This window comes from Cricetulus griseus, chromosome X (assembly GCF_003668045.3).
Source record: "Cricetulus griseus strain 17A/GY chromosome X, alternate assembly CriGri-PICRH-1.0, whole genome shotgun sequence".
NCBI classification, from domain to species: domain Eukaryota; kingdom Metazoa; phylum Chordata; class Mammalia; order Rodentia; family Cricetidae; genus Cricetulus; species Cricetulus griseus.
In genome coordinates this window covers 19,966,498-19,993,561 of record NC_048604.1, presented here as the reverse complement: position 1 = coordinate 19,993,561, position 27,064 = coordinate 19,966,498, and the positions used below count along the sequence as shown (strand labels likewise).

The window sequence follows — 27,064 nt, the reverse complement described above, 5'->3', positions numbered from 1 at the left end:
CTGAAAATAATCTTATGAATCAAGTCCCTTTAGTGTTTTCCTGTGCTTAATGGAAGGAATGGAAATGGGTTTGGACATAAGATGCCTCATTTTGGTCTGGTACCTGCAATGTGCACAAAGCAATGTTGAGTTTAGGAAGCCATCAGTGTATTTTAGTATGAGATGAAGCAGGTAGTTAAAAACTACTGCAGGAGAAAAGTCAAATTTGATGGGTTTTTTTTTGGCCCTTTCCACCTCTAGGATGAGCTAAACTGTTAAATACCTGTATGCACATCTCTTTCTCTATGTATGTGTTTCTGCATCTTTCATTCTCTGAGGTATCCTTTCTTTCCTCCACTGTATAGGGGACAGAATATATATTTGCTACTAAGTTAATAAGGCCAACCCAACTAATATAAAGCTCCAGTGCTGGGGGCCAATCCATATGATACAAAGTAAGTAACATTGCATTTACAGGGACATAATTTGTCTTCTGGAAGTGGCATAATATTTTGGAAGAAATATAGGCTTTAAAGATAAGAATTTGTAAATTTACTCTGCAGTTTACAATGGCAAACAACAAAGAGATTCTGTTTCAACAAAAAGACTGTTTCAAAGTGCAATGTGAGGACTGGCTCACTGACCTTCATACATGCTTCTTGGTAAGTAAAGATCTATAGTTATACACACTAATGTACACGCACGTGCCTGCATATGCGCACGCGCATGCAGACACACACACTTTTAAAAGGCTTTTACTATCCTTTAATTAAATGAAAAACAATGGATGTAGGTTAAGTTAACTCCATCTCTCTGAGTCTTTAAAATATTGCCTGGCCCTTAGTCTTCTTAGGTATAAAATGTAGGTAGCAAAACCAAGTGTTCAAGAATGTTGTGAGTAATAAAAAAAAAAATTTACAGGATAGCACAGGACTTGAACAAGGTCTGTGATCCATAGTGTTAGTGCCCTTTGTCGGTCTCCTGGTGGGTGTATTCATGTAAGTGAGCTAAATTAGTTCTCAAAGCCATCACATGAACTATGTATTATTGTCATAATGTGATTATATATGTGGAGATACCTAATACAACATGATGCAGGTGCTCAATAAATGTTTGCTTCCTTTCTATTGTTTTCATTAATTAAGCCAATTATTATCCTGTCAACAACCATGCTTTTGCATGAACTATGTGAATATTTTAAAGAACAAAGCACCAATCTTACATTGTTGCTAATTTAGAATGGCAGTCTGGACACCCAGCTCATTATCAAAATTATCTTGATTTTAATAATATGACAAGTTAGAGTCACAAAATATTAGACTAATTCCTGTCTTAATATTGTGAACCATCAGTATATTAATTTGTTATTCCAAAATGTAACAACTGGAGAACATTTTCATGTCAACAATAGTTTTAGATATTAATAGCATGGTTTACTTACCATATAAAAATATCACATGTTACTCATCATAAATGGAAGAAAGTTTGGGGTATATGTTTGTAGAACTACAGGTTGGATGCTGAGCTCCTCTGACTTGAACCTGGCCTAATACTTGGCTTTCCAATTTACCCTTTACTGTGACTAATTTGTATGTTAGCATCTTCAGAGTGAGTCAGAGAGTGAGATATATTTACGAAGCAAAATTCTTCATCTAAAATAAGTCCGACCTTAGGATATATTGCTTAAATTTGTTTACTTTAGTTTCACCATATGAAACATAAGTATATTATCAATATTTACTTGATAGAATTATCTGTAGGATAAAATAATTTCTGAATAAGTCAATGATCAAAGATTTTATCACAAGATTCACAAAGCATGGAGTGTGCAACAGATGTTAACATCTGCCATTCCTGTGACCATGACCACCATTACCACTTCTACTACAATGACAATGAAGTGACAACAGCACTGAAGAATTATGAAAAAGGATTGCATAATTATAAAAGAATTGTGTATAGAGTCTCATGAGAAACTCCAGATCTCTGAAAGGGGAACTGAAAACATTCTTCACTTATTCCCCCACTTAAAAAGAAGAACGTTGTCAATATTTCCTGACTTACTATAGAAAATCTATGATGCACTAAGACACTTTCAGACATATAGATCATACAGCAACCACACATATGTTTTGTTACCATGACCAAAGTATAGAAAATGGGGCCAAATGTAATTTGAATGGAGGAAAGCCTTTGCCAATTTTCCTAATTTGAATTTTGGTAGGATCTATTTCAGTTTTTTTCATAACCAGACACAGTATATTACGCATTCTTGTTTTGTTGAGCCTTGACTAATAGGAAATTTTCAACAACTTTTCTTCTATCTTGAAATAAAGCAGAGAGACTGTTACAGAAAAAGATTTATCTTTGTATCATGCATATTCAAGGAACCAGGGAGAAGGAAATATATCTAAGTTGATTGAATTCTTTTTTCTTTTGAAAACTAATCATTTGTTTGGCTGCTCTGGAGACTAAATTAATTCAGGCAAATTTCCTGGAGAGCATGCTGATGGCTCAGGTGAGAATAGCAAACCTGAATGTGTCGTCTGGAAACTTTCTATGCGTTACATGCCAGAGTGTGTCTGTGACTCAACTGGAGGTAAAAATGGGAGGCAGAGAGAGCCATAGATACCTTTATTTAATGACCACTCAAAATGGAATGCTGAATGCTCCACATAAACTGTGTGAATGCAGAAGCACTAGCAGTCACTTATGGACCTCAGAATTTTAAGTATCTTACATTTTAGGTAGTTTACTTAGAAATTCCTTCCCTCCCTCTCTCTTTCCATTCCTTCCTTCTTTCCTTTCTTTCTAAATACTATCTGTCCTCAGAATGTTAGTACTGAGCATGTAGAATGTCTCAGTATTAGCTAACAACACAACCAGCAACACAACCCCACTCTTATTGTCAAGGGGTTGGAAATTTATGATGTAACTGTTCCTCTGTCATATAGACACAATCCCATACTAGTAAAATTTCTTAGTTTTCTTTAGCTTCAAGTGTTTAAGATTTTTTCAAAAAGAGAGATTTGTTTTTAGGCTGTAGAAGGACAGATTGGCATACACAGAGAGCTGGAGTCTAGGCACCTCTGACAGCCTTTTAGTATAAATGTCTCAAGGACTCTCCTATGTGCTCTGATCACCAACATTCTGTATAGGAGCTGAGGTGTGCTTAATTAAACCAAGCAAGCAGGCAACAAGCAGTATCACAAAGAAAAAAATAACTAAACTACAAGAACAGAGAAAAGAGACACGCAAACTATTTCAAAACATGAGTCTGGAAATATAAAGCAGTGTATTTCTTTCTTTGACTTTGGAGAATGTATTCTTTCCCTTTTCATTTAAAAAGGTTATTTATTGTGAATTTAGAACTGCAAAAGTAACACTGAGTAAGCACATATACAGTCAATTCACCAGTTCGTCTGAACGAGAAATTAGAATAAGTTGGCCTAATTCCCTCTCACCTCAATCCTTGACAAAAAAAAAAAGAGCAGGAGGGAGGAAGGGAGAAAGAGGGAGAGACACACAGAAGGAAAGATAAACAGGGACACAGAGAGAGATAAATGAAGAGAATGGGGAGAAAAGGAAAGAAACACACAGTGGCTCTTGTGGGTTTACTTTTTGTTTTGGTGTTTTTGAGACAGGGTTTCTCTGTATTGTTTTGGAGGCTGTCCTGGAACTTGCTCTGTAGAGCTGGCTGGCCTTGAACTCACAGAGATCCACCTGCCTCTGCCTCCCAAGTGCTGGGATTAAAGGTGTGAGCCACCAAAACCTGGCGGGTTTACTTTTTTAATAATTTATTTTTATTTTCTATGTACTGGTACTTTGTCTGCATGTGTGTCTGTGTGAGGGTTCAGATCCCCTGCAAATAGAGTTACAGATAGTTATGAGCTGCCATGGAGGTGCTGGGAATTGAAGTCGGGTACTCTGGAAGAACAGCCAGTAGTCTTAACTATTAAGCCATCTCTCCAGCATCTTGTGAGGGTTTAGTAGAAAGGAGAAATAAAGCCATGTGCCCCATCAATATAGGCTGAAATCCTGAGTCTGGGTCCTGAGTTTGATCAGGTGTGCACATTCCCGTGTGTACCAAGGGGCAGGGTGTGGAAACTCAGCATCTATGACAGATTTCCACTCACTGACTCATGAGCACATCAAAAGGGCATAAAGTGTTGACTGGCGTTGGGAATAAAAGAGCAAATCCAAACATTTTCTTTCACTTTTCCAGACTCAACAAACATGATATCTGTGAGTTAACAACCTCCAAAGGGGGCAATAGACATCAGTCACATAAACAATGATGTTGAGAATAGAACATGAGTCCACTGATGTTGTAGTTTTTCACTGTTTAAAAGTGCTTCTCAGCTGATCGTTATTTGGGTGTGAATAGGACACACTAACTTATTTCAATGAGTGCAAAGGCTACATCCAGAAAGAGTCAGGGCCAAGTTGTACATAATAAGTGAGCACACCATAAAAGTAGGTAGGATTTAAAGGGATTCTAATTTAGATTTGTTTCTAATAATTACAGTTTATGAAGCCCAGAATAGGTCCTCTCTCTCAGGCTGATCAGGTAAACCTTCTTGCAGAAACTGATGGTTTTAGTTCAATGCCCAGATTGCAAGTTATTCTAACTACCACACACAGGCCATGGCAAGTGTACTTCCCATATACAATAATAAATGAATAAAAAGGAAATATTAACATTAATAACTTATGACTATTTTAATGTATTTTGTATAGTATTTTAAATTACATTGCAATGATACCTCATTTAAGGTTCATCATTCATTTTGTACATGAGTAAAGGAAGATAGCATTATTGTTATTTAGTGATAAAGAAACTGTATCTCAGAGAGATTAAGAATATTCCTCATGCCACTACTAAAGTATCAACAGGAATGCAAAAATCTCTCTCTGAACATTGGTTCTGGGGGAAGGACTTAAGGGATGATCTCTTCCCTTGGTTCAAGGTATATCTAAGGTTTTTTTTCCTGACAAGAAAGGATCAAGTGTAGGGTCAGACTTCTATGTTACCGGTTGGTATTTACCAATACAGAACTCAGGGCAGTGATATTCTCTGCAAACCAGTCTGGGTGAGTGTGAACCATTTTGTTGCCTGCCATTTCTATTTTAAGCTTTTGTTTCCTGACATCAGTATGAATGTAGGATCAGGCTGCTGAATGACATCAAGGGTACCCTTCTTCCCGTACTACACCTCTACCATATTCTCACTCCACCTCTGTCTCTGTCTCTGTCTCTGTCTCTGTCTCTGTCTCTGTCTCTCTCTGTCTCTGTCTCTCTCTCTCTCTGTCTCTCTCTCTCTCTCTCTCTCTCTCTCTCTCTGTGTGTGTGTGTGTGTGTGTGTTTGCACATGCATCTTAAATTCCATCCTCCGGCAACTAAACACACACTAGATTCACAATTTGCCATCAAAAACAAGAAACAAGATTAATTCACTTGATTGACTTGTCCATTTTTCCAATAGCCTTCCCAGCATGTCAAGAGAAATTCTCCATGAATGCAGATTCTGTGTGTGTACACAGGCGTGTGTGCAACACACACATACCCATGCCACCATATAGCTCTATTTTAAAACTTCTTTTCTTTTTAATATGTTTTTCAAAGTTCTGCCTAATAATCATGGATTGTATCTAGAGGCCCACTTGCTAAAAGCAGGTTGAGTCATAAGCAGGTTGTACAAGTCCAGGAAACCTGCAGCGATGACTAAGAGAGTCATTATTTGATAAAAGGGGAAAGAATAGGTATTGGTTTGAAAGAAAGGCTGGGGGAGCATGAAGAACTTGTTGAGCAGGGGAGAAACACTTACAAGCTAGCTGGCAGGATGTGTGGGGGCCGGAGAGAACCAGTCTTGTGCAGTAAGACTTGCTGCTGCATTTTAATCACATATCTATGTGACTGGGTTTTTTTCCTCTTTCTGTTTTTTTCCCATCAAGCAGGAAAAGACACAGAGGGGATTCAGCAGCAACCTGGCTCTTTCAACTTTGTCCTTTACTCGGCTTCTGTCACTGCAAGCTTTTAAATTGACATCTGGAAATTCTTTTCAGCCTGAGTTCAAATAGATGTACACACTGTATACTTTCTCTAACCTTGTAAATATTGACAGTTTAAAATTAAACTCTTGCATCATTCTTTGAACATCTTCAGCAGCCTCCATCTGGGTATGATCATGGTTTAACACACACCCTCAGGTATTAAACTATAAATGGACAAATTCATAACAGTCAGGTGTTTACCACCAACCTTTGACTTTATTTCTGGAAGGCATATTCACGTCCACTTTGCCTACAGCATTTTATAATAATGCCAAACATACTTTTACACATGAAGATTTTCTCTTGATAATTCTAGTATGTCTTAACAAAAATATATTTCTAAAATGTAATTTCAATAAAGCCTGCTGTTGCCAGAGACCCCCAAATTGTTAAATAACTATATAAATAGCTGCTCAGCTACTAAGGGCAAAGTATTAATTAGAACCTGGGACAATACCCCAGCTTCTATGTCTTAACTACTCTCTTCTTTCATGCTCTGGAATCTCAGAGAGGAAAATGATGACAGTCTTATTAAGATTCACATTGCCTGATAGGCAGACCTTTCTCGTACACATTTGGAAGAAGGAATTCAAAAGAAGAGACCAGAAAATAGAGCTAGAATAATTCCTCAACCCCAATCACATTAATAGCACATTGATTTTTCAGCAACATCTGTATGAAAATTGAAAAATTCTCCCTGTCTGAGTACCTGTAGGGCAAGCTGCCTTTAAAGCAACACCATTTATATTTTAGATGGCCTTTTGTGCACTGTAGAGAAATGATCAAGATGCCTGGCCTCTATCCCTAAAAGGGGTAGTAATACCCCTCCAGGTTGTAACAACCCCAAATATAAGAAAATATTTCCAAACATTCCAGCCATGTAAAGCCAAATTTGAAGATTGATTGCTTATCTAGCTGATTAAGAATGAGAAAAGTCATATTCAATCAAGTATGGTATTTTAGTTGTGTGAATGAAGGAATGTCTGTACACTTTGGTTTAATTTCCCATTCTATATAGAGGGGAAGTTGTTGAGTCCATGAAGTAAATGAGCAAATAAGATGTTTGAACCTTCTCAGAGGTATTTAGACTTGTCTACACATTGAGTCTTAAATGAATCCAAATCTAGTGTGGATAAACTAGAAATTATGCTACTTAATAAGGTGAAAATATTCTGCTGGTTATTACAACACTGGGTGAGTCCACCATTATGTAATGCCATAATGCATGTTCACATAAACTGAGATAATCACAGCATTACTAGATACTATAATCTTATGGGACCACCACTGTGTATGTTGACTCCTACCTATTGACTGAGTTGTCTCTACAAAGAACACAAAATCATGGGCTATACTACAGATGAGAGACAAATGGGAAGGATGAAGTTACTAGCAATAGATACCATAATGAAATCTATTTACTTTGTGCCAACTACAATACTAAGTGTTTTTGCATATACTATTGTGCTGATTAATTATAATATCTCTGGGGATAGTTAAACTTATTTATTTGTTAACTTAACACATTGTAACAAAGGCCTGAGAGTACTCAGTATCAGACAAAATAAGAGTATGTTTATTCTATGATAAGACTTCCAGTTCTAGGTCCCCATCTCAGTCAGTAGACCTCCCCATTTTGGGAACATTCTAGAAGTTACAAATCTTATTCTGTTAATATCTCATTGGTTCAACCCAACTACAAAGGTAAATGTGGACTTCTTATAGGCAGCTATATATGTAACCAGCTACAAGAGGTTTAAGAACATTTTAAATTTCAAAGTTTTATTTAAAAAATTTAACATGCATTTAGTGTGTGTGTTTGTTTGTGTGTGTGTATGTGTGTGAATATATATATATATATATATATATATATATATATATACAGACAGACAGACAGACAGACAGAAACAGAGACAGAGAGTCATTGCAGGAGTCTGTTCTCTCCTTCTACCAGTTTCCAGGATTTATCTCATGTTGTGAGGCTTAGAGGTGAGCACCTTTACCTGCTGGAGCCATCTGGACAGCCTGGAAACAATGTTTTAGTGGAACAAAACCACACCTTCATTTTTGTGTTATCTATGCTGCTTCCTAAATATCATTAACATTTTAGAAATATTTATGACAAATACTAAGGTTGGATCCCAGATCTTAAAATGTTACTTTCTGGCCTTATTAAACAAAAAAGTTTTTAGATCCATGTCATAAAAGAGGAAATATATAATTTGGTATCTATAAGAGGTCCTGTGAAGCTTCCTACTTAACATATGAGGACACAGAGGCACACTGTACATACCTAAGTGTTCCAGGGTCCCATGTGGGAATGTTGTTGAGGTATGAAACAGTTCTATTTTGCTCAAGAGACAAAGTCTTATTCATCCTATCATACGGTCTCATCAAATTATAAAGGAAGCATTCATTGTGTCTTCTCTCTGCTAGGCAACATTCTAAGAAATGAGGATTCATTAGTGAATAAAAGAGAGGCATCCCTGCTTTCACAGATCATGCTTTAGAAAAGCAAATTATTAGAATTAAGTTTAATGTATCATTATTATATGGTGTGTGTGCTAAGCGATACAAGCAAAAAAAGAGTTCAGGAAGAAGGGAAGGTGGCAGCAGAATTGGGTAGGGATTTATTGCTAAAAGAAATGGTTAATGATGGCCTCGGTTTTGAAAAAAAACATGGAGAATGATACTCAGCCAAAGCTTTTGAGAAGGAGGCAGGAGCCTGCGCTGAAAACATCCAATGAAAACCCTGAGTTCCTCCTCAAAAAGGAGGTTGAACCAAAGGTCAGGAGCTGGACCAGAACAGGAGCCAAAAGAACAAAGAGAGCAGTGTGGGTGCCCTCAGCTTGTGTGTGGTGGGGAACTGGTACAGAATGGATATGGAGGAAGAAGGCTAGCTAAAAGGTACAAGAGCATCGCAGAGAGCTTGCCTTTTAACTCTTTAAGAGAAACATTTTCTAAAAATCCCTTTGCACAAAAGCATAGAACAAATATGTAAATTATAGTTGGCACTATGTCCAATTGTGTAGTGGAAAGATCATGCCTGTTGGAGTCAGACAGGACTGTGCGTATCTGCTCTGCTACATGTTCATTTCATGATTCAGAAAAATTGTTAGCATTGTTATGACATGATCTGTTGAATATTTTCTAACTGGCAGGCACTTTCTATACACAATCTCATCAAGTCTTACATAGTTACATAAGTTTATACTAATGGCATTGGAAATTATCTTGAGGTTAAATTAAGTGTTAAAATGAAGTGGTGATAGCTAATAGTTAAGAAGTAATAACAGGATCTGTGAGATGGCTCAGTGGATTAGGGCGCTTGCTGCTAAGTCCAATGACCTGATTTTGATTCCTAGGACTCACGTGGTAGAGAGAGAGAACAGACTTCCACAAATTGTCCCCTGATCTGCATACATGTGCTATAGTATCTGCTCATACACACATACACACTAAACAAATAAATTTAAAGCGATAAAAATTTCCTTCTATGCATTTTTGTTGCTTTTTTAATTTCCACCATGTAGTGACTAGTAATAGTTAATCCTTCTGTGGGGATGTTTTCTCAATACTTTTTCCATGTAAACAAAAATCTTTAATGCTTATTGCTAATGTGTCAGATGCTCCTCTAATCACATGTACTGCTCAAATGAGACAACTGAGTCTCAAGAGAGGTAAAATAACTTGGCTGAGGTTACAAAGCCAATACATTGAGAGGGTGAGATGAAATCCAGGCAGTGTTGCTTCACCTTTATTCCAACATTGCCTTGCCTAGCAGACCAGTAACAAAGTTGAGGGAAAACATATTAGTTTCTTTCTATTATTGCTGATACATATGGAAAGCCTGTTTACTTAGATCTCATGACGAAACCCATAGTCATTTTCTTCAAATGTCAGGCAAGTCCCGTGGAGCAATATTCCAACTGACTGACTTCATAAACCCAAATTTGAAGTGAGAACACAGATTACACATGTGCTTTTTGTCTTTGAAAGTGTGAATGCTTCAAAATGTATGTGTACTTGTATGTGCATGCATCCATATGCTTGTTCAAATATGGTTGTAATATGAATCTAAGTGGTAGTTTAACGTGTCATCTTCTAGACTTAATACCCAAGCATAAATCCTAGCATTTTATTAGGCAATATTTAAAGATAAAAGTCCTTGGAATTGGAAGTAAGTGATTGGGGTACACTGTATGAAATTCCCAAATAATTAATAAAAATATTGTGTTGGGGAAAGTAAACTTCCATTATTTTCCTTTAGGGTATACAACTAGTTTTCTACAACATACTCTCTCGAGCAACTGTAAGAGGGATGGTGCTTCCAAACAAGTGTGGATGGTCCTAGAGCATCGATGGAATGTTTCTCTGCAACTGTCATGGCATTTCACCCTGTATTTCATGATTTACTCAAGAAGGCCACAAATATATGAACTACTGTGATGGTCACCATTTCTTGGAATTATCAATATCTGGCAAATATTTTCCTTGTGAATTTCTTCTGTGCAGACAACAGATTCTAATCACGGTCTCTAAGGATCTCCTTTGAATGTGAAGTTGAGAGTATCAGTTTGCTATTCTAGATTTACAGGGGTTAACCTAACCACAGTATAATTTGTTCTTCTTTTGGGTGGGGAATAGATTTTCATTAGGCTGTTCTTCCTATTTGGACTCCTCGTTCTTGTTTCATACTCTGCTCGATGACAGACAAGTTGATTTCTAGAAACAGTTTCCCAAAGGCAAACTTAACTGGCTCTGATAAGAACCAGAGTCAAAGAAACAGCCCAGTCAGTGCAGCCCCCAATCACTGCATCAGATGGGGAATCTAAGTGCTAGAGTGATTTGACATACTGGTATGGAGAAACTAGGACTGTCTCAGGAACATATGTCTGCAGTGGGGCCAGGAAATACCACCATGGTGGTAACTGAGTTTTTTCTACTAGGGTTTGGAGACCTCAAGGAACTGAGACCCTTGCTCTTCCTAGTGTTTGCCATTGTCTATGTAGTCACAGTTTCTGGTAACCTTCTTCTTGTGGTGCTGGTATGCACCCAACAAGGTCTCCAGACACCAATGTACTTCTTTCTAGCGAACCTTTCATGCCTGGAGGTCTGTTATACATCCAACATTGTACCCCGGATGCTAGTGGACTTACTGCGGGAAGATAGGGCAATCTCCATGGTAGGCTGTATAATTCAGCTGTACTTTTTTGGGGCCCTAGGAAGTACTGAGTGTTATCTCCTGGCAGTAATGTCATATGACCGGTACTTGGCTGTCTGTTGGCCCTTGCACTATTTAACACTGTTACATGGAACCCTAAGTGTGGGGCTCACAATTGGCTCATGGCTTTGTGGCTTCTCAGTGGCAGCTGCCTTCCAGGCTGCTATGCTATCCAGCTTGACTTTCTGTAGAGGCAATAAGATTGACCATTTCTTCTGTGACTTGAAACCACTGCAGAAGCTCTCCTGCTCTGATCCCCATCTCGTTAACCTAGTCTGCATGAGTTTAACATCCTTGGTAACCTTGGTCCCCTTTGGACTTACTTTAGCCTCCTACTGGAAGATTCTTTCTGTGGTCTTGCATATACCTTCCATTATTGGAAAGCAAAAGGCATTCTCCACTTGTTCTTCTCATCTTGTAGTTGTGACTTTGTTTTATGGGACTTTAATCTTGGTCTATGCTGTACCCATGGCTGGCCAGGTGCCGGCTCTTAATAAGACCTTCTCCTTGTTCTACACTGTTGTCACTCCCATGTGTAACCCTCTTATCTACAGCCTCAAAAACAAAGATGTCAAAGAGGCTCTGAAAAAATTAAGAATTTGATGACATAATGTTAGCTTTACTTAAGTAATTGAAATGATAGCAATCGGAAGCTAAACCAATCCTTTAATCACCTAGGAAGTCTTAGTGAGACCAACATAATAGAGTAGGTTATGATTATTGTAGCTCCAAATACTTACTAAGTTCCCAAATCACTACTTTATGGAAGAGTTTTTCCCAATATACTTGGAAAAATCTAGTTTTCCTCGAGCACATTTACACTGCAAGAGGGAATAAATACTTGATTGTTTATAGGAAGGAATGCATAGTGAGGTACATAATATGTAATTGATGTACTCAGTGTCACCAAGAGCACAACCTAGGAAGCAAAAACTGATTTTTATTTGTTTCATTACTATTCATTAAAATATGATGTTAAAACCAATTAACATGTGCAATTAATAAAAGTTAATAAAATTCAATAGTGACAGTTCTTATTTTGATTCTAGTGCGGCTCTACTGTTTTTTGTATTTTTTATTCATGGAAAATTTAGTATGTGTATACACTGAATATTGGCTATTTTTCACCCTTCTACAACTGCTCTCATCCCTTTTCCTTTCTCCCCTTCATTATTTAATTTTTAAAAATATTTAAAATTTTATTTATTTTACATACTAACCACAGTTTCCCCTCCTGCCTTTCCTCCCGTTCCCTCCCTCTACATACCTGGTCTCCCCTCCATTCACTCTTCCTTCCTCTGTCTCTACTCAGAAGGGGTAAGGCCTTCCATGGTAGTCAACAAAGCATGGTATATCAAGTCAAGGCAGGACCAACCTCCTCTCCCTTGCGTCAAGGCTGGGCAAGGCATCCCATCATAGGAAGTCGGTCCCAAAAAGATAGCTCATATGCCAGGGAAAATACCTGGTCCCACTGCTAGGGGCTCCATAGACAGACCAAGCTACACAACTATCACCCACATGCAGAGGGCCTAGATCAGTCCCATGCTGGCTCCCTAGCTATCCCCTCCAGAGTCTGTGAGCTCCCATAAGCTCAGGTCAGCTGTGTCTGTGGGTTTCCCCATTATGACTCCCACTTACTCATATAATCTCTCCTCCCTCTCTTCAGCTGGACTCCCAGTGCTTGGCTGTAGATGTCTGCATCTGCTTCTATCATTTATTGGACAAAGGCTCTATGATGACAATTAGGGCAGTCACCAATCTGATTACAGAGGAAGGCCAGTTCAGGCACCCTATCTACTATTGCTAGAAGTCTTAGCTGGGGTTATCCTTGTGGGTTCCTAGGACTTTCCCTGACACAAGGTTTCTCCCTAAACCCATAATAGCCCCATCTATTAAGATATCTCTTTCATTACTCTCCCCCTCCATCTCGCCCCCAACTGGACCACCCTGATTCTTCATGTTCCCATCCCCTTCCCTCTAACCCTTCCCCCAGTTTGCCCAGGAGATCTCATCTATTTCCTCTTCCTAGGGTGATTCATGCATGTCTCTCTTAGGGTCCTCCTTGGCACCTAGCTTCTCTGGAACTTCGGGCTGTAGTCTGGTTATCCTTTGCTTTACATCTAATGTTCACTTACAAGTGAGAACATACCATGTTTGTCTTTCTGCATCTGGGTTCTCTCACTCAGGATGTTGTTTTCTAGTTCATTTATTTGCCTGCAAATTTCATGATCTCATCCCTTTCTTTTTCCTGTCGAAGTTCTTCTTCCCAACAACTCCTCTGCTTTATTTATTTATTTATTTATTTATTTATTTATTTATTTATTGCCCAGTGGATTTAATTATATTTGCTTGCATGGGTATGAATGGAAAAATGTTTACTGTCAGCTTATCAATGGGTACACCAATGAAGAAAATGATGCCTCTGTTGATACATCTGGCCAGACAGGTTGGTATTGCAGCATATAATGTCTAGAGCTGCATGAGGCCATTGATGACATATAGTTATGGGGATAACTAGCTGCTTTCTGAATGGATTTGAGGTCTGTTCCACAGTATGAATTTCATGTCTGGCACAATAAACCTCAGACAGTTCATGACTGGGGAGATCATAGGCCCTGGAGAAGCCTATTGTTGTTACATAAATAGTCATGCTGTGAAAGTGTCTTCAAAATATTATGTTTATACTTGAAGATTTGTGTTGCTTCCAACTTTGAGCAGAGAAAGTTTTTCTGGAGTGGGTAGTGGTTAATTAAGAGACACATTACTGTTTGTTGGAGATAAAATACTGGTAGCATTCAGTCATAGTTGGGACATCTGTATCACACCCCACCAAGGCTTAGGGAACACATAGATAAGTGGGAAGAAAGAATTTAAGAGCTGGCTGATGAAGAAGAGAGCTGTGAAATGGTGAGTTCAGGTCATAGCATGGGTGCTGCACAAATCAATAATCAATTCACAACACTTGTGGTTACCTGTACAAAATCTGCATAATATCAAGCCCCTCAAAATTTCTGCATGAATTTGGGAGAGAATCCCAAGGCTCCACTCTTGGTAGAGGAGTTATTGATAGTGGGTGGTTAGTGAAGGAGGGTGAGTCACTTTCTTTTGGACACATGGCTCCTAGTAGATTGCCCATATGTGCCCCCCTGCATATACACGAAAACAACACTACCTGGACTCAGAAGGTTTTCAGTAAAAACTATGATGACACTAAGTTGGAAGGAAGACAGGATGGAGAGAACTAGGTTGAGCTGGAGGAAGGTAATGATGGATGGCTATGATCTAAATATGTTGTATAAATGCATAAAATTTTCAAAGAATAAATGAAGATGGAGGTTTATGTTCTGCCTAGTCCCATAGCTGTTTAGCCCCAAATAAACACGTGGAGACTAATTAATTATAAATGTTTGGCTGATGGCTAATGCTTCTTATTGGCTTAATTATTAACCCATTTCTATTAATCTATGTATTGCAACAAGGCTATTGCTTACCAGTAATCTGGCATGTTACTCCTTTGGCAGCATGGCATCTCTTGGCCACCTCTCCTTCCTCTCTCCAGCCTCCTCCTGGTCTGGTATCCCCATCTGTGCTTTCTGCCAGGCTAGTCTTAAGCACTTGCAGCAATATCTCAGTCATGTGAATTGATGGAAGCACAGTTTTTCCAGATTGTTTTCCTTTAATATTTATAACTACTTACTGCATTTCTATTCTCTTTCTGTTCTCCTCCCAGGTTTTTTTTCTTTACTGACATACACCTGAGTTTTTCTCACTGGACTCACAAGTGTTTCTATTTCTTTTGTCTTTGTTACTAGTTACATAACATTATCAAATGGCATAATAAAGCTACACACTTCAATAGAGAAGAAAAATTATAAAGAGTATTCTGCTCAGAAAGGGAGAGAACACATGGATTCATTTATTCAATCAAAATATTTATTGAAAGCCTAATATTACCCATGAATTGTGCTACATGCTAAGGAGAGAACAGTGAACAATGTCGACAGTTTCCTAGCTCAAAGATATTATTGTTTAATAGCCATGGTGTCAAATTGTTCAAAATTTATATTATAACATTGTAGAGTAGGTAGATCTTGAAAGAACAATGCATAAAGTCTCAAAGTGAAGCTCTGAGGCTTCTGTTTACCTTAATTTTAAAAGGAATTAATTAGTCTGAAATAACCTAATAAAAAGACCCAAAATTGCATGTTAGTGGGACATATAAACAAAGAAAAAGGCACATGACCTTTCCTTTCTCATGGAACCCTTTATGGCTGACTTTATGTTATGCCTTCCCCCAGAGAAGGAATTTATTCTTCTTCTTTGATGTGTAGCATTACTGTTCTGCACATTTTTGTGCCTAGGTTCTGTCTTCCCATGAGATTGTAAACTTTACAGACAGAGACAGAGTCATTTGAAGTCGCACTTAGCATAGTAGACATGGCATTTATATAGGATGGAATATAAGCTCCTCAGCTTGGGACTCAATGGTTTCCATTACTTCATTCCTGCCTCCTCCAGTCTCATCTCCTATTAGGCTGCATATTACAATTTACTATACCACTGTTGTAAATAGTTACTTATACCCATACACTATTTATACAATGCCTAGATAATATTTTCAACTTTTTGACCCTTAGATTTACCATCATTTTCAGAAAGATTTGCCTGTCTTTTTTCATTTATCATATTGTAGAGCCAAATGGTGTTCTCCTACTGCTATGGAAGTCACAGTGTGCAAAAGAGAATATTAGAGATCAGGAAGAGAGAAAAAGAAAAGAGATACCTGAATAGAGGGAGCCATTATAGGTTTAAAGAGAAATCTGGCACTAGGGAAATGTCCAGGGATCCACAAAGATGACCACAACTAGGAATCTAAGCAATAGCAGAGAAGCTACCTTAAATTCCCTTCTTCTATAAGAGATTGATGCCTACCTTAAATGCCATCCTAGAGCCTTCATCCAGTAGCTGATGGAAGCAGAAGCAGACACCCACAGCTAAGCACTGAACCAAACTCCTGGAATTCAGTTGTAGAAAAGGAGGAGTGATGAACAATGGGATCAAGACCATGCTGGGGAAACCTACAGAAACAGCTCACCTGAACAAGTGAGAGTGCACAGATATCAGTGTGACAGCTCGGGAACCAGCATAAGACGGAACCAGGCCCCCTGAACATGGGTGTCAGTTGTGAGACCAGAGCAATCTATGGGGCCTCTGGCAGTGGAACCAGTATTTATCTCTAGTGCACAAATTGGACTTCGGTAACCCATTCCCTATGGAGGGATTCTCTCAGCTTAGAAAAATGGCGGAGGACCTAGGCCTTGCCCAAAATGATGTGACAGCCTTTGATGATCCCCCATGGGAGTCCTCACCCTCCCTGAGGAGTGGATGGGGGTGGAATGGGGGTTGGTGGGAGGCATGGGAGGAAAGGAGGGAGATGGAACTGGGATTGGTATGTAAAATAAGATTGTTTTTAATTTAAATAAAAAAGAAGTTCAAAAGAACAAAAAAGGAATTGTCATGTTGTCTAGATTCATTTATACAACAAAAATATTTATTGAACTTACTGTTCACCTCCAGGATCTTTTTACGGAAGCATACCCAAGTTTGTCTTGCTAGGTATACTTACAGCACTATGAATTTTACTGCTATGTCTTCTATACCCAGAAGAATGCTTGCCCTATAGGAAACCCTGAGTAAAATTTTTTTTTTTTAGTTAATTGTCCGGTGCTCTTCTACTCTTACTAAGCTATTTATACTATTATTACTTTTTTGATTTCAGGAATCACCTATATCATGATATTCCCTCAAGGGATTAGTATGGTCATAAGCACTGTGAAAGAAGAGTGCAGCATTCTAGGAAGGCACATAGCAAGGGTAATTTATTTGGGTCATGTTGAAACTACCGGATATAGCGTGATTGAAGTCCAGCTGTAGTCCATGAGGTTAAGATACCTTTATTCAGATAAACACCAGCCAAACGCAAGCCAGAGTGTGCCCAGAGGCAGCAGGCTAGGGAGGCCAGAGAGAGAGCCTCCCACGTCTCTGCCGCCCCTTTAAGAACCCCCTATGCATCATCCTGAACCTCCCCTAACCACGCCCTGGCAGGCATAGTCAGGCACACCTGTACCTAGCTCCTAGGAGGCGGGGCTACAGTGTCTCCCTACAATAGAAGAAGGATTCTGTGAAAGATATAGCATCTGGAAAGGGGGTTAAATGACGAATAGGAATAATCTAGACAAAGAGTAAGTGTAATGTTGTAGACAGAGAGAGAAAGAACATAAAGTTGGGTTGTTAGAGAGGTGAGGAAGATCAGGGAGGAATACATGATCAAATGTATTGTATGAAAAATAGTTTTTTTTTAAAAGATGGGGTGAGGTAGTGGGGAGAGGCACTAACAACAAAGTCTGTAGTAGTACAGACTTTAGAGTATTCTGGGAACAGAAAAAGACAAGTGGGATTAGAAAGTAGTGGTAAAGGGAGAGAGTATCAGAGCTAAGAATGGAAAGCAATAACTTAATCCAGACCTTCACTGAACTTCACTGTGAGAGTGTAATTCTTGAATAGTTGCTAGTAGAATAACATGACCTACTTTATGTTTTCAGATCTTACAGGATGCTGGTCAAGGAATACTTTTTGATAGCAGTAAAGAGCTAATAGGTGTTGTTAAACTAATTAGAACACAATCACTATTATTGGTCAGCAATTATGATAGTGAATATTAGCAGAGATGAACACTGAACTGCATTTGATATATTCAAAAGTAGAATTGATGGGGTTTATTGATGATTTGCATGGAGGAAATATCAATAATAGCTTCCTTTTTAGTGGTTGTGAATTGAATAATTCCTTGCACTACTCATTGAAATATAGAATGCTAGAGTAGGACCAGGTTTGTGGGAAAGGAGAAATGATACACCACGTTTTGCACAGAAATGTTCTGATTTGGTGGTGGATGTCAAGTAGGTAATTACATATACTGATTTGGAAATCTGGAGAGATAGATATTTCAAAAATATAAATTTAGAAGTCATCTGAATGTAGGTGGCATTTAAAAGCATGAAAGTGGGTGCAATCATGCACAGAAACAATTAGAAGGAGAAGAGAACCAAGAATAGTATCATGGAAACTCCATCTCTTAGACATCATGTAGTTAAAGAATATCCAGCAGATGAAGGTAAGATAGAGAGGTAGGAAGAAATAACGAACCTAGAAGAACATATTTAAATAAGAAGAACCTGATAAATTATGCTGAAGAAAGGCTATTTAGCAGAGGAATAAGCTACCCACAAACAAGTGTTTATTATATGTGATACTGGACATCACTGGACATCACTGAGTATTTCAGGGAAGAAATTCTTAGTAGTGATGTGTGTGAAGCTACACTGGAGTGGCACAAATGAATAGCAAAAAGAAAAGAAGGCATCAAGTGTAGCTAATTCTTTGGATAAATTTGACCCCAAAAAGTAGTAAGTGTAGTCAGAACTGGAACAGGAAGCTTGAGGGGAAATGTTACTTTTATGGTAAAAGTAGAAAATATTTGATTCCTATTTCCTTTAAAGTATTTTTTTGTAAATGACTTTAAAAGTCTCAGGATTTGGGGTTAAGAATGAAACAGGGATATTTGTGATAAAGCAGCAATAAAGGCCTTTGGAGAGAAAAACTCCTTCGGGTGTTGAATAGTATTAAAGAATGAGAAGTTGAAGAAGCAAGATACTGTAAGGACATGATCCCTGCAAAGTCATGAAGGTCCAAGTTCCAGAGCACATGTGAAAAATGTTGGCCTCTGATAAAAGCAGTGGCATTTACATTGTGGCAAATATGTACTGAATGCCTACTATGTTCTTGGTTTTCTTTCAAGTACTATGGCTACAACAATGCATAAATCACAATTTCTACTCTTATGGCACTCCCAGCTTGATGGGGCACATGGGCAATCAAACACATAATTATAATTAGGTTTATTAGTGCCATGATAATGACAAGGATCTATGGAAGCAATGAGGAAGAGACATTGTTATAAATTAAGTTGTACTCCTCCCAAATAAAGTTATGCTCAAGTCCTAATGTCCAGTACTTCAAATACAACTGATGCTGTCTTCACTGAGGTTATCAAGTTAAACTGAGTTCATGAGGATGGTCCCTAACTCCCCTAATTTATTATTACCAGGACTCTGATAAAAGAAGATCATGGGGCACAGGGATAGACACTCAAAAGAATACCATATGATCATAAAGGTATAAATTAGGGGTATACACATTCATGCTAAGGAATGTCAAAGATCATCAGAGATCTACCAGAGGCCAGGAGCAAATCATGCAACAATTTCTGCCACAAAGAAACCAACCTTGGGTTAATGTCAGACTTTCAGTCCCCAAGAATAAGAGAAAGTAAATTTCTGTTGTTTAACTAACCCACTTGGTTAGAATAAGCACAAAATATGAATTCAGACAGTCTAACCATTCTGGGGAGCACTGGTCATATAGTAAAGGAAGCCTTCCCAAAGGGGATGTCATCAGAGCCAAATCATGATGAACAGATTGAATTTTGTAAGTAGAGCCTGGGGAGAGCATCCCCCAGAAGTTGATCACCATCTGTAATAGTTTGAAAGTGAGAGAGAATATGCATATCCAAACTGCTGCACTTAATCTAATGTGAGTGTATGTATAACATACAGTCCATAGTGATGAACACAGAGACCTGAGAAGCTCAAGAGCCCTCATGAAGAGACTTCTATTCCAAATGAAATATTTTTTCTTTTTCATAAAACCAAGTGGGTTTCATTCTCCTCTTTAGCGTTTACCGGTATATCTTAATTTCTCCAAAATGTCTTCTCTTGCATCGACTGTGGTACTTCTCATGTGAACAAGAACTTTTTACTTAGTGTATTTCAATATATACAAACTCTTGAAGAGAAGCAGTGGTGTTCAGATTGATGAGAGGTGCCCAGTGTGTGTTGAGGGAAGTGGTTAGCAAATAGGCTGTCTTCAGTAAATGACTATGTGACATGCTTTTAGAGATGGCATTGGACATTTTGGCTTACTTTGGAGTGATAATCCAGCATACTCCATATTTTCTTTTATACATCCTCTTATTCATGGACCTTACCTTGGTTCATATTTAACTTTTCACTTGATTTTTCCCAGTAGGCCAAGGCCCTTAAAGGTGCTACATAAACTTCTTATACCCCAAACCAGCAGTCCTCACTCTAGGCAGACTCTTGGACATCATGGTTTCTACTGTCCCCAAAGGAGATTGGTTCACACTATGCAAAGCCCTTGTTTCTACTACTGATTCTGCCAGGACTAGTGCCTCACTTAGTACAATCAGGGTCACTAGGTCAGTTTCAAGCGAATAATTCTGGTCTGAATGGGCCAAAGAACAGGTGGCAGCTCTGGCTAAAACCACAGGATGGAGTGATGGGGTTACTGGGCTTCCCAGGAGGGCAGAATAAGATAATCTGAGTAGTCTCTAAGAGAGCCAAGTTTGACCTATGAGATTCATGGTAAAGATGGTAAACAGGGCCCTGAAACAGTAAGACTGGTAGTCAACACAAGATACTAGAAAGACATGTATAAATTAGACTGACTTCATTAAAAAGTATATGTCTTCTCCAGCTGAACCAATTTCATGGAAACTCACGAACTCTAGACCAACAGCCATGGAACCTCCATGGGACCTAACTAGGCCCTCTACATGTGGGAAACAATTGTGTAGCTGGTTCTATCTGAAGGGCTCCTGACTGCAGGACCAGTATCTATTCCTGGTGTGTAAACTAGCTTTTTGGAGACCATTCCCTATAGTGGGATGCCATGCTCAACCTTAATGCTTGATCCTGCCTTAACTTAATGGGCTAGGCTTTGTCAGTCCCACACGGGAGTCCTTACTGGGTAGGAAGAATGGATTGGGAGTGGGCTGGTGGGGGGAGTGAAGGGGGACAGAAAGAGGGTGGGAGGGAGAACTGTGGTTGGAATGTAAAAGGAAATTAAAAATAAACTTTAAAATGTATATGTCTTTTCATGCTTGCCATATGTGCTTGCACAACATGCCCTAACTTGAATATGTTCTGTCTCTGTCTCTGTGTCTCTGTCTCTGTCTCTGTCTCTCTCTTTCTCTGTCTCTCTCTCTCTCTCTCTCTCTCTCTCTCCTCTCTCTCTCTCTCTCTCACACACACACACACACACACACACACACACACAGCACAGCACACAGATACAAAATGATTGTATATAGACCTGTACTCACCTGGAACAATATAACAGGGCATGCTTAGTTGGTAGCTACTATTTGCCATTTTCCTGGAAGAAGATACTCCATACAAATGCATTTACCAATATTGAAGACAAATTTCAAGAGGCCAAGTCATTTTGCTGTAATTGTTACCATTGTATATGCAAAGATATGTATATATTGATATGGATAAGCATATCCTTCATGGAAATGCCTTCATACAAAATACACACACACACACACTATATATATATATATATATATATATATATTATATATATATATATATTCCCATACAAGCTGCCTATGTACCCTACAGCTAGATTTGTAGGTAGATCTTTTTCTTACAGTCAATAGTCTGCCTCTTTCATCATAGTTCTTCCTTCATCTGCCCACTAACTATTGGGATTAAAAAGTTCATACTCCATTCAATATACAGTAGATGGTTTTAATTGATCATACATGACACAGTTAAAGGCCTTTTAACTACAAAAAACTTTACTACGAGATGGGCTCAGGGGGAGTTATTAAAAATCAGTGCATAAGAGCTCCTTGGGAGATCATTATTTTGTATCCCTCCACTTCAAGTTGTTTATTATTGATAACAAGGTGAGAGGAAATTCCCTGACTTCATTAGAAACTTGGAAAAAATAACTTTACCTTGCCAATACCTTCTTTTCTTGTTGGAAACCATTTCTTGTGGGAGGTGCTTTGTTAAAATGGCCTGCCCTATGCATCTTCTTTGTGTAAAGGGGGCCTTAATAGACCCCTTGGAAGCTTCACATTCCAGTCCTTGATAACAACCCCTGCACATGTGCACATGTACACACACACACACACACACACAGAGAGAGAGAGAGAGAGAGAGAGAGAGAGAGAGAGAGAGAGAGAGAGAGAGAGAGAGAGAGCTATCTCTTTAACTTAATGTTGGAAAGAAAACAATTTAGTACTACCTGGACTAGTGATATTTGCATGAGTATCATGTCAGAATAGAAGAAAAAGTTTTACAAGCATTTCACTAACAACTTTTTCACCTCTCCCTTCTCCCCCTCTCCCATCTCCCTCACAGTGCTCACAAGAATCCTTATCTGCTCTTTGAAGTCAGGATAACTTTAAAGTGTGACATACCTTGGTTGACAGATACTGTAATAGATGTCTATTGGGCAGTGGTCAGAAAAAGATGTGTTTTCAAGTGTATGCCCCAAATAAAAGACACGTCTAAAGAATACTCGTCATGGAAGTCAATTGCTTCAAATGTTTAAGATAGGTCTCATCTTTTCATGTTAATTCTCCTTGACACAATTTAGTCTTCTTTGGTTGATTTTAAGTCATCATTATGGACAACAATTACTGGATTTCACTGAGGTGTAGAAATATCCTAAAGGAACTCTCATGAGAAGTACCAGGTTCTTTAATCACCCACTAAAGGGCCCTGGCCTATTTACTTTATAAGAAGTATCTTGTCTTCTCTCTAAACTTTTTGACTACTACTAATGTTGTATACTCCTCCCATAGGCCTATCACATTTACTATTCTACCTTAAGTTCAGCAACCAAACTCAGTTAAAATGTGTATAAGTGCTATTGAGAGCCTTGCGGGCAGGATTTCTAGAAGTAGTCTCCATAGGTTTGGATAGATTATTTTTGTGTCATCACTTTGGGATTCTCTGAGGTTATTAAAGGATAATCATTAGTTTTAAGTTCCACAAATAATAAAAAATTACGGTTCTTTAAGAAGAGGACCTTTAGGTACATATAACATTTTAGTTAGGAGTCATACAGATAAATAGGTAAGTTCATGATATACAACTCCATCATTTGTATACCAAGTTTTAGAGTTTTCTAAGTTATCAGCTAGGAAAAGAAATAATTTGATTGGTAAATTACTTCATTATATAAATAATGGAAGGTAATAGTATAGATTTTATTTACATCTGAAACTATCTGTTATACTTTTCTATTTACTAGCAAAGATTCCATTGTCATCTACTTCAATAAAATTAGTTTTTTGCATTAACTTAAGTAATTATTTATAAAATTAGTTATTTACATTTGGAAGCAACAGCAAAGAATAACAATACCTCAATTAATCATTTCACTGAGAAGAAAGTTCACTTGAATAGATTCCATTCTGGCATGCAGAGACGTAGTGAATTAATGGAAGTCTTGAGTAGCAGTAATGGCAGCTGGGGAGGGCATATATATAATAGCATCAACTCAGGAGTGACTGGTTTGTATTATTCTCCCAAGGAAACAGAAATACATCCCCTGAGCCTGGGAGAACCCGACTATCTCCTTGGATGATGGCTGAAATGGAATCCTGTTTCTGACATTAACTCTATGAAAGAAGTATTTGAATAACAAGAGTCAATATTCATTACAACTTTGAAAGATACTTTGACCTTGATAATTCTGACTAGTTGTTCAATCAATTAATAGTATGTGCCCATAATGTGCCATGTACCATGCAAATTGTTTTATGTGTCATTTCATCAACTCATTTGTGATTGATCTTATTTCTTCATATAGATAGGGAGACAGCAACTCAGTGACAACAAGTAATACACTTGACCAAGTCAGCAGCAAATGCTCAGAGTTAGGTTTCAAATTCAGCACTAACTCCAGAGTCTGACATAGTAACCAAAATCAAGAGCTTCAATAACTCAGGAAGTAGGATAAAAAATTAGATTCCTCTAACTGGTACATGAGAATCAGAGTAACCCCCTTACCCCAAAGCCTACTTACCTATTCTTCAAGCCTGTGTGTCAGTGACCTTTAGTTAGTCCAAGCTTTGATTACACAATGTATGAAAGAGAAAAAATGACACCAGTGTCCTAATTTCTAAAATAATCATCCTTGAGGTTACATTTACTCTGCCCAAAGGGAAGTTGTTATTCAATGTCTGGAGCCATGGCCAAGGCCAAATTGACAACATGCTTTAAACTCTCAGGAACAAATCCTTCAAAGTCTACTAACCAGTTCGACACTATCTGGCATTGGCATCAAAATGCTTGTTCTTTCATGTCATTGCCAGAAAATGAAAATGATGACTACTGCTTGCAGCAAAAGATCACTATCAAATGTTGTATGAAATGAACTTGCAAGCAAGATACTTTACATGCTAAGAAATGCTTACTAGGGGATGAACACTATGGAGAACAAGAAAAGAGACTGCTCCAAAAGATGTAGTGACAGTGTCCATGCTAATGTGTCAGCTGGCCATCTAGCACTCCACAATAATGATGAGAATATTGAATACATAAGATATTTGCTTCACTGATAATCTTTATGGCTTGCAACTGGAAAAAGGATGGCAGATGAACCAAGTTTTGTTTTAGAAGCTGACTTCTCTTTGGAAGAAATCCAAAATACAAGTGAACTTTTGGTAAAGATGTCAATGCAATTTGAGTGATGAATGAAAACATGGAAGATGTGACATTTCTTTTGAATTTTCAGGGGGAGCTCATCAAAACAAGGTGTTTTGAAACAGAATTGTAACCAGGGTGACAAATGGCTTATCTAGCATGATCAAGGTGTATACAGACTAGACACTTAAGAGATAAATGGCGGCACGCTGGAGACCTCAAAACAGGTACAGAATTCAAATACAGATGAAGACAATGGACTTGGGTTCTTTTACTACTATTATTAACTTGTTGATTTACTAATATTGTACCTTCAAAAACAAGAAGTCAAGCTAGTAAAACAGACATTCTGTGGCAGTGAAGGAATTGTGTGATTGAATTCTTCACTAAAAAGTTTGACATAACTTTTGATATTTTGGTTTTGACAGATGCCACCTAATAATCCTTAGGGTTTCAGATCTGTCCTCAGCTCTTGGGACAAATATAGCTCAGAAAATTAGAAATTCATGTTTACTGACTTTGTCATCCCATTACTTAATATCTTATGACTTTGATCTGGAACTACTTCTCTTACTTGGTCCTTCAATTGGTATTCCAGCGTCCCTAGAAGTAGTGTACTGAGTTATTCTTCTGTCAGTACATAAAATCTGGTGGTTGTGACGCACAATCCATCCTACTATTTAATAACACCATGAAACAAAGTTTATATAAGCCATGTTAAATCAAACCTTGAACAACAAAAAAAAATTTTAAGAAGTGATACTATATCCTTACATTCCATTTGTATGTTACACTGGCAGTGATTTTGGACTATAGATGAATATAGAACTGAGAAATGACCTTGAAAAGCCCGCAGAGCTTTAAAAGAAGAAAATGGGGAATACGTTATAATTTTCCAAATGGATAACGTACAGACATCTACTGTGTATGTGTTACCTGTATTCTTGTGTTTGTCTACAATTTACCTGTGTACTGCAATCCATTTGGTAGAGTGCATGATACCTACCTAACTCTTAGCATGTTTCTGTTCCTGAGAGGCCATATTACCTCTTGGCCATATCTTTGGAGTACTTTATCCATTTACACTGTTTGGAAACACAGTAACAGTCTTTTACTTGAATATGGTCACCACCACTCTCTTGAAAGCAATTCTGCTTCTGCCTGTCCTACGTAGACAGCTTTATACAGAGATGTGATAATGACCAAGGTTGTAGCATAAACATATAGGTATTATTGGCACTTTTCCACTAGATCAGTCCTGAAGTCCATTTTACCTCTTCTTATTACAGGTTTGTTCATTCTAGATCTCCTCTCTCTCTCTTGCCTGAGCAGATGCTGAAGTACCAACAAACCGTCTGGCCCAAACAGTGAAGGTTACGGTACAAATTGGAGATGTAGCTCTTCTAATCTAGTATGACAGTTTGTACTGATCAGGTTAATGGGGGATAATTTCTCATTGGCTTGTACAGAGACATGAAAATTTAATCTGATTTTCTATTAATTACTCTGTCCAATCATTAACATAATGTTTCACTAAATAGAGAAAAAAAAACTGTTCACATTGTGTAGGCAAGTGCATCAACCAGAGGTCAGTAATAGAAAAGAGTTGCCTTTTGGGTATAGCAGAGGAGCTGTACTGCCACTGGGAGCAGGACACACACTTTGATATGCTTGTTAGTATTATGGATAGGCTATCATGAACCATATGCTGTCTTCCAGTTCTGGACAGAATTGCACACATTTGTAAAGTGATTGGCATTGGATCCTAGAGTACATTGTGGTGTGGGAAACAGAGTGGACTGAATTGACCCACAAGGAGATTAAATAATCATGTCTTTAGTGAGAGTAGCATAATGCTTTATCAAACAAATGAAAGGACTTTAGATGGCTTTTTTGTTCCTTAGTTAACAAATATTTATTGAACCAATTGTTCCTTGTTAAGCACTGTGCTTGATGACGGAGTTGTAGAAGTCAAATAGAACTGACATGAATCAAGCCTTGGGAAATGTATAATGCAGGTAGAAGATATGCATATATGTGCATATGTGATTATATACACACATACTATATTCATACAGTTATTTAATTGTAGTTGTGAAAAATCTGTAGTGAAAAATCAGAGTGCTTAAAAGCATATATACTAAGACTGGGTGGCACGCAATTGATTGTCCAAATTAAAAGAGTTGGACTCAGTAGCACATATTTACAATCCTAGC

General features: G+C 38.1%; 1 protein-coding gene across 1 annotated transcript; it reads left to right on the top strand.

Annotated features, from left to right (window-relative positions):
* The first annotated feature begins 10,923 nt into the window (after positions 1-10,923).
* LOC100769216 (olfactory receptor 11A1-like) lies at positions 10,924-11,859 on the top strand. Its single transcript, XM_027433532.1, has one exon. It carries the CDS (start codon positions 10,924-10,926, stop codon positions 11,857-11,859), a length of 936 nt encoding a protein of 311 aa, XP_027289333.1.
* The last annotated feature ends 15,205 nt before the right edge of the window (positions 11,860-27,064 follow it).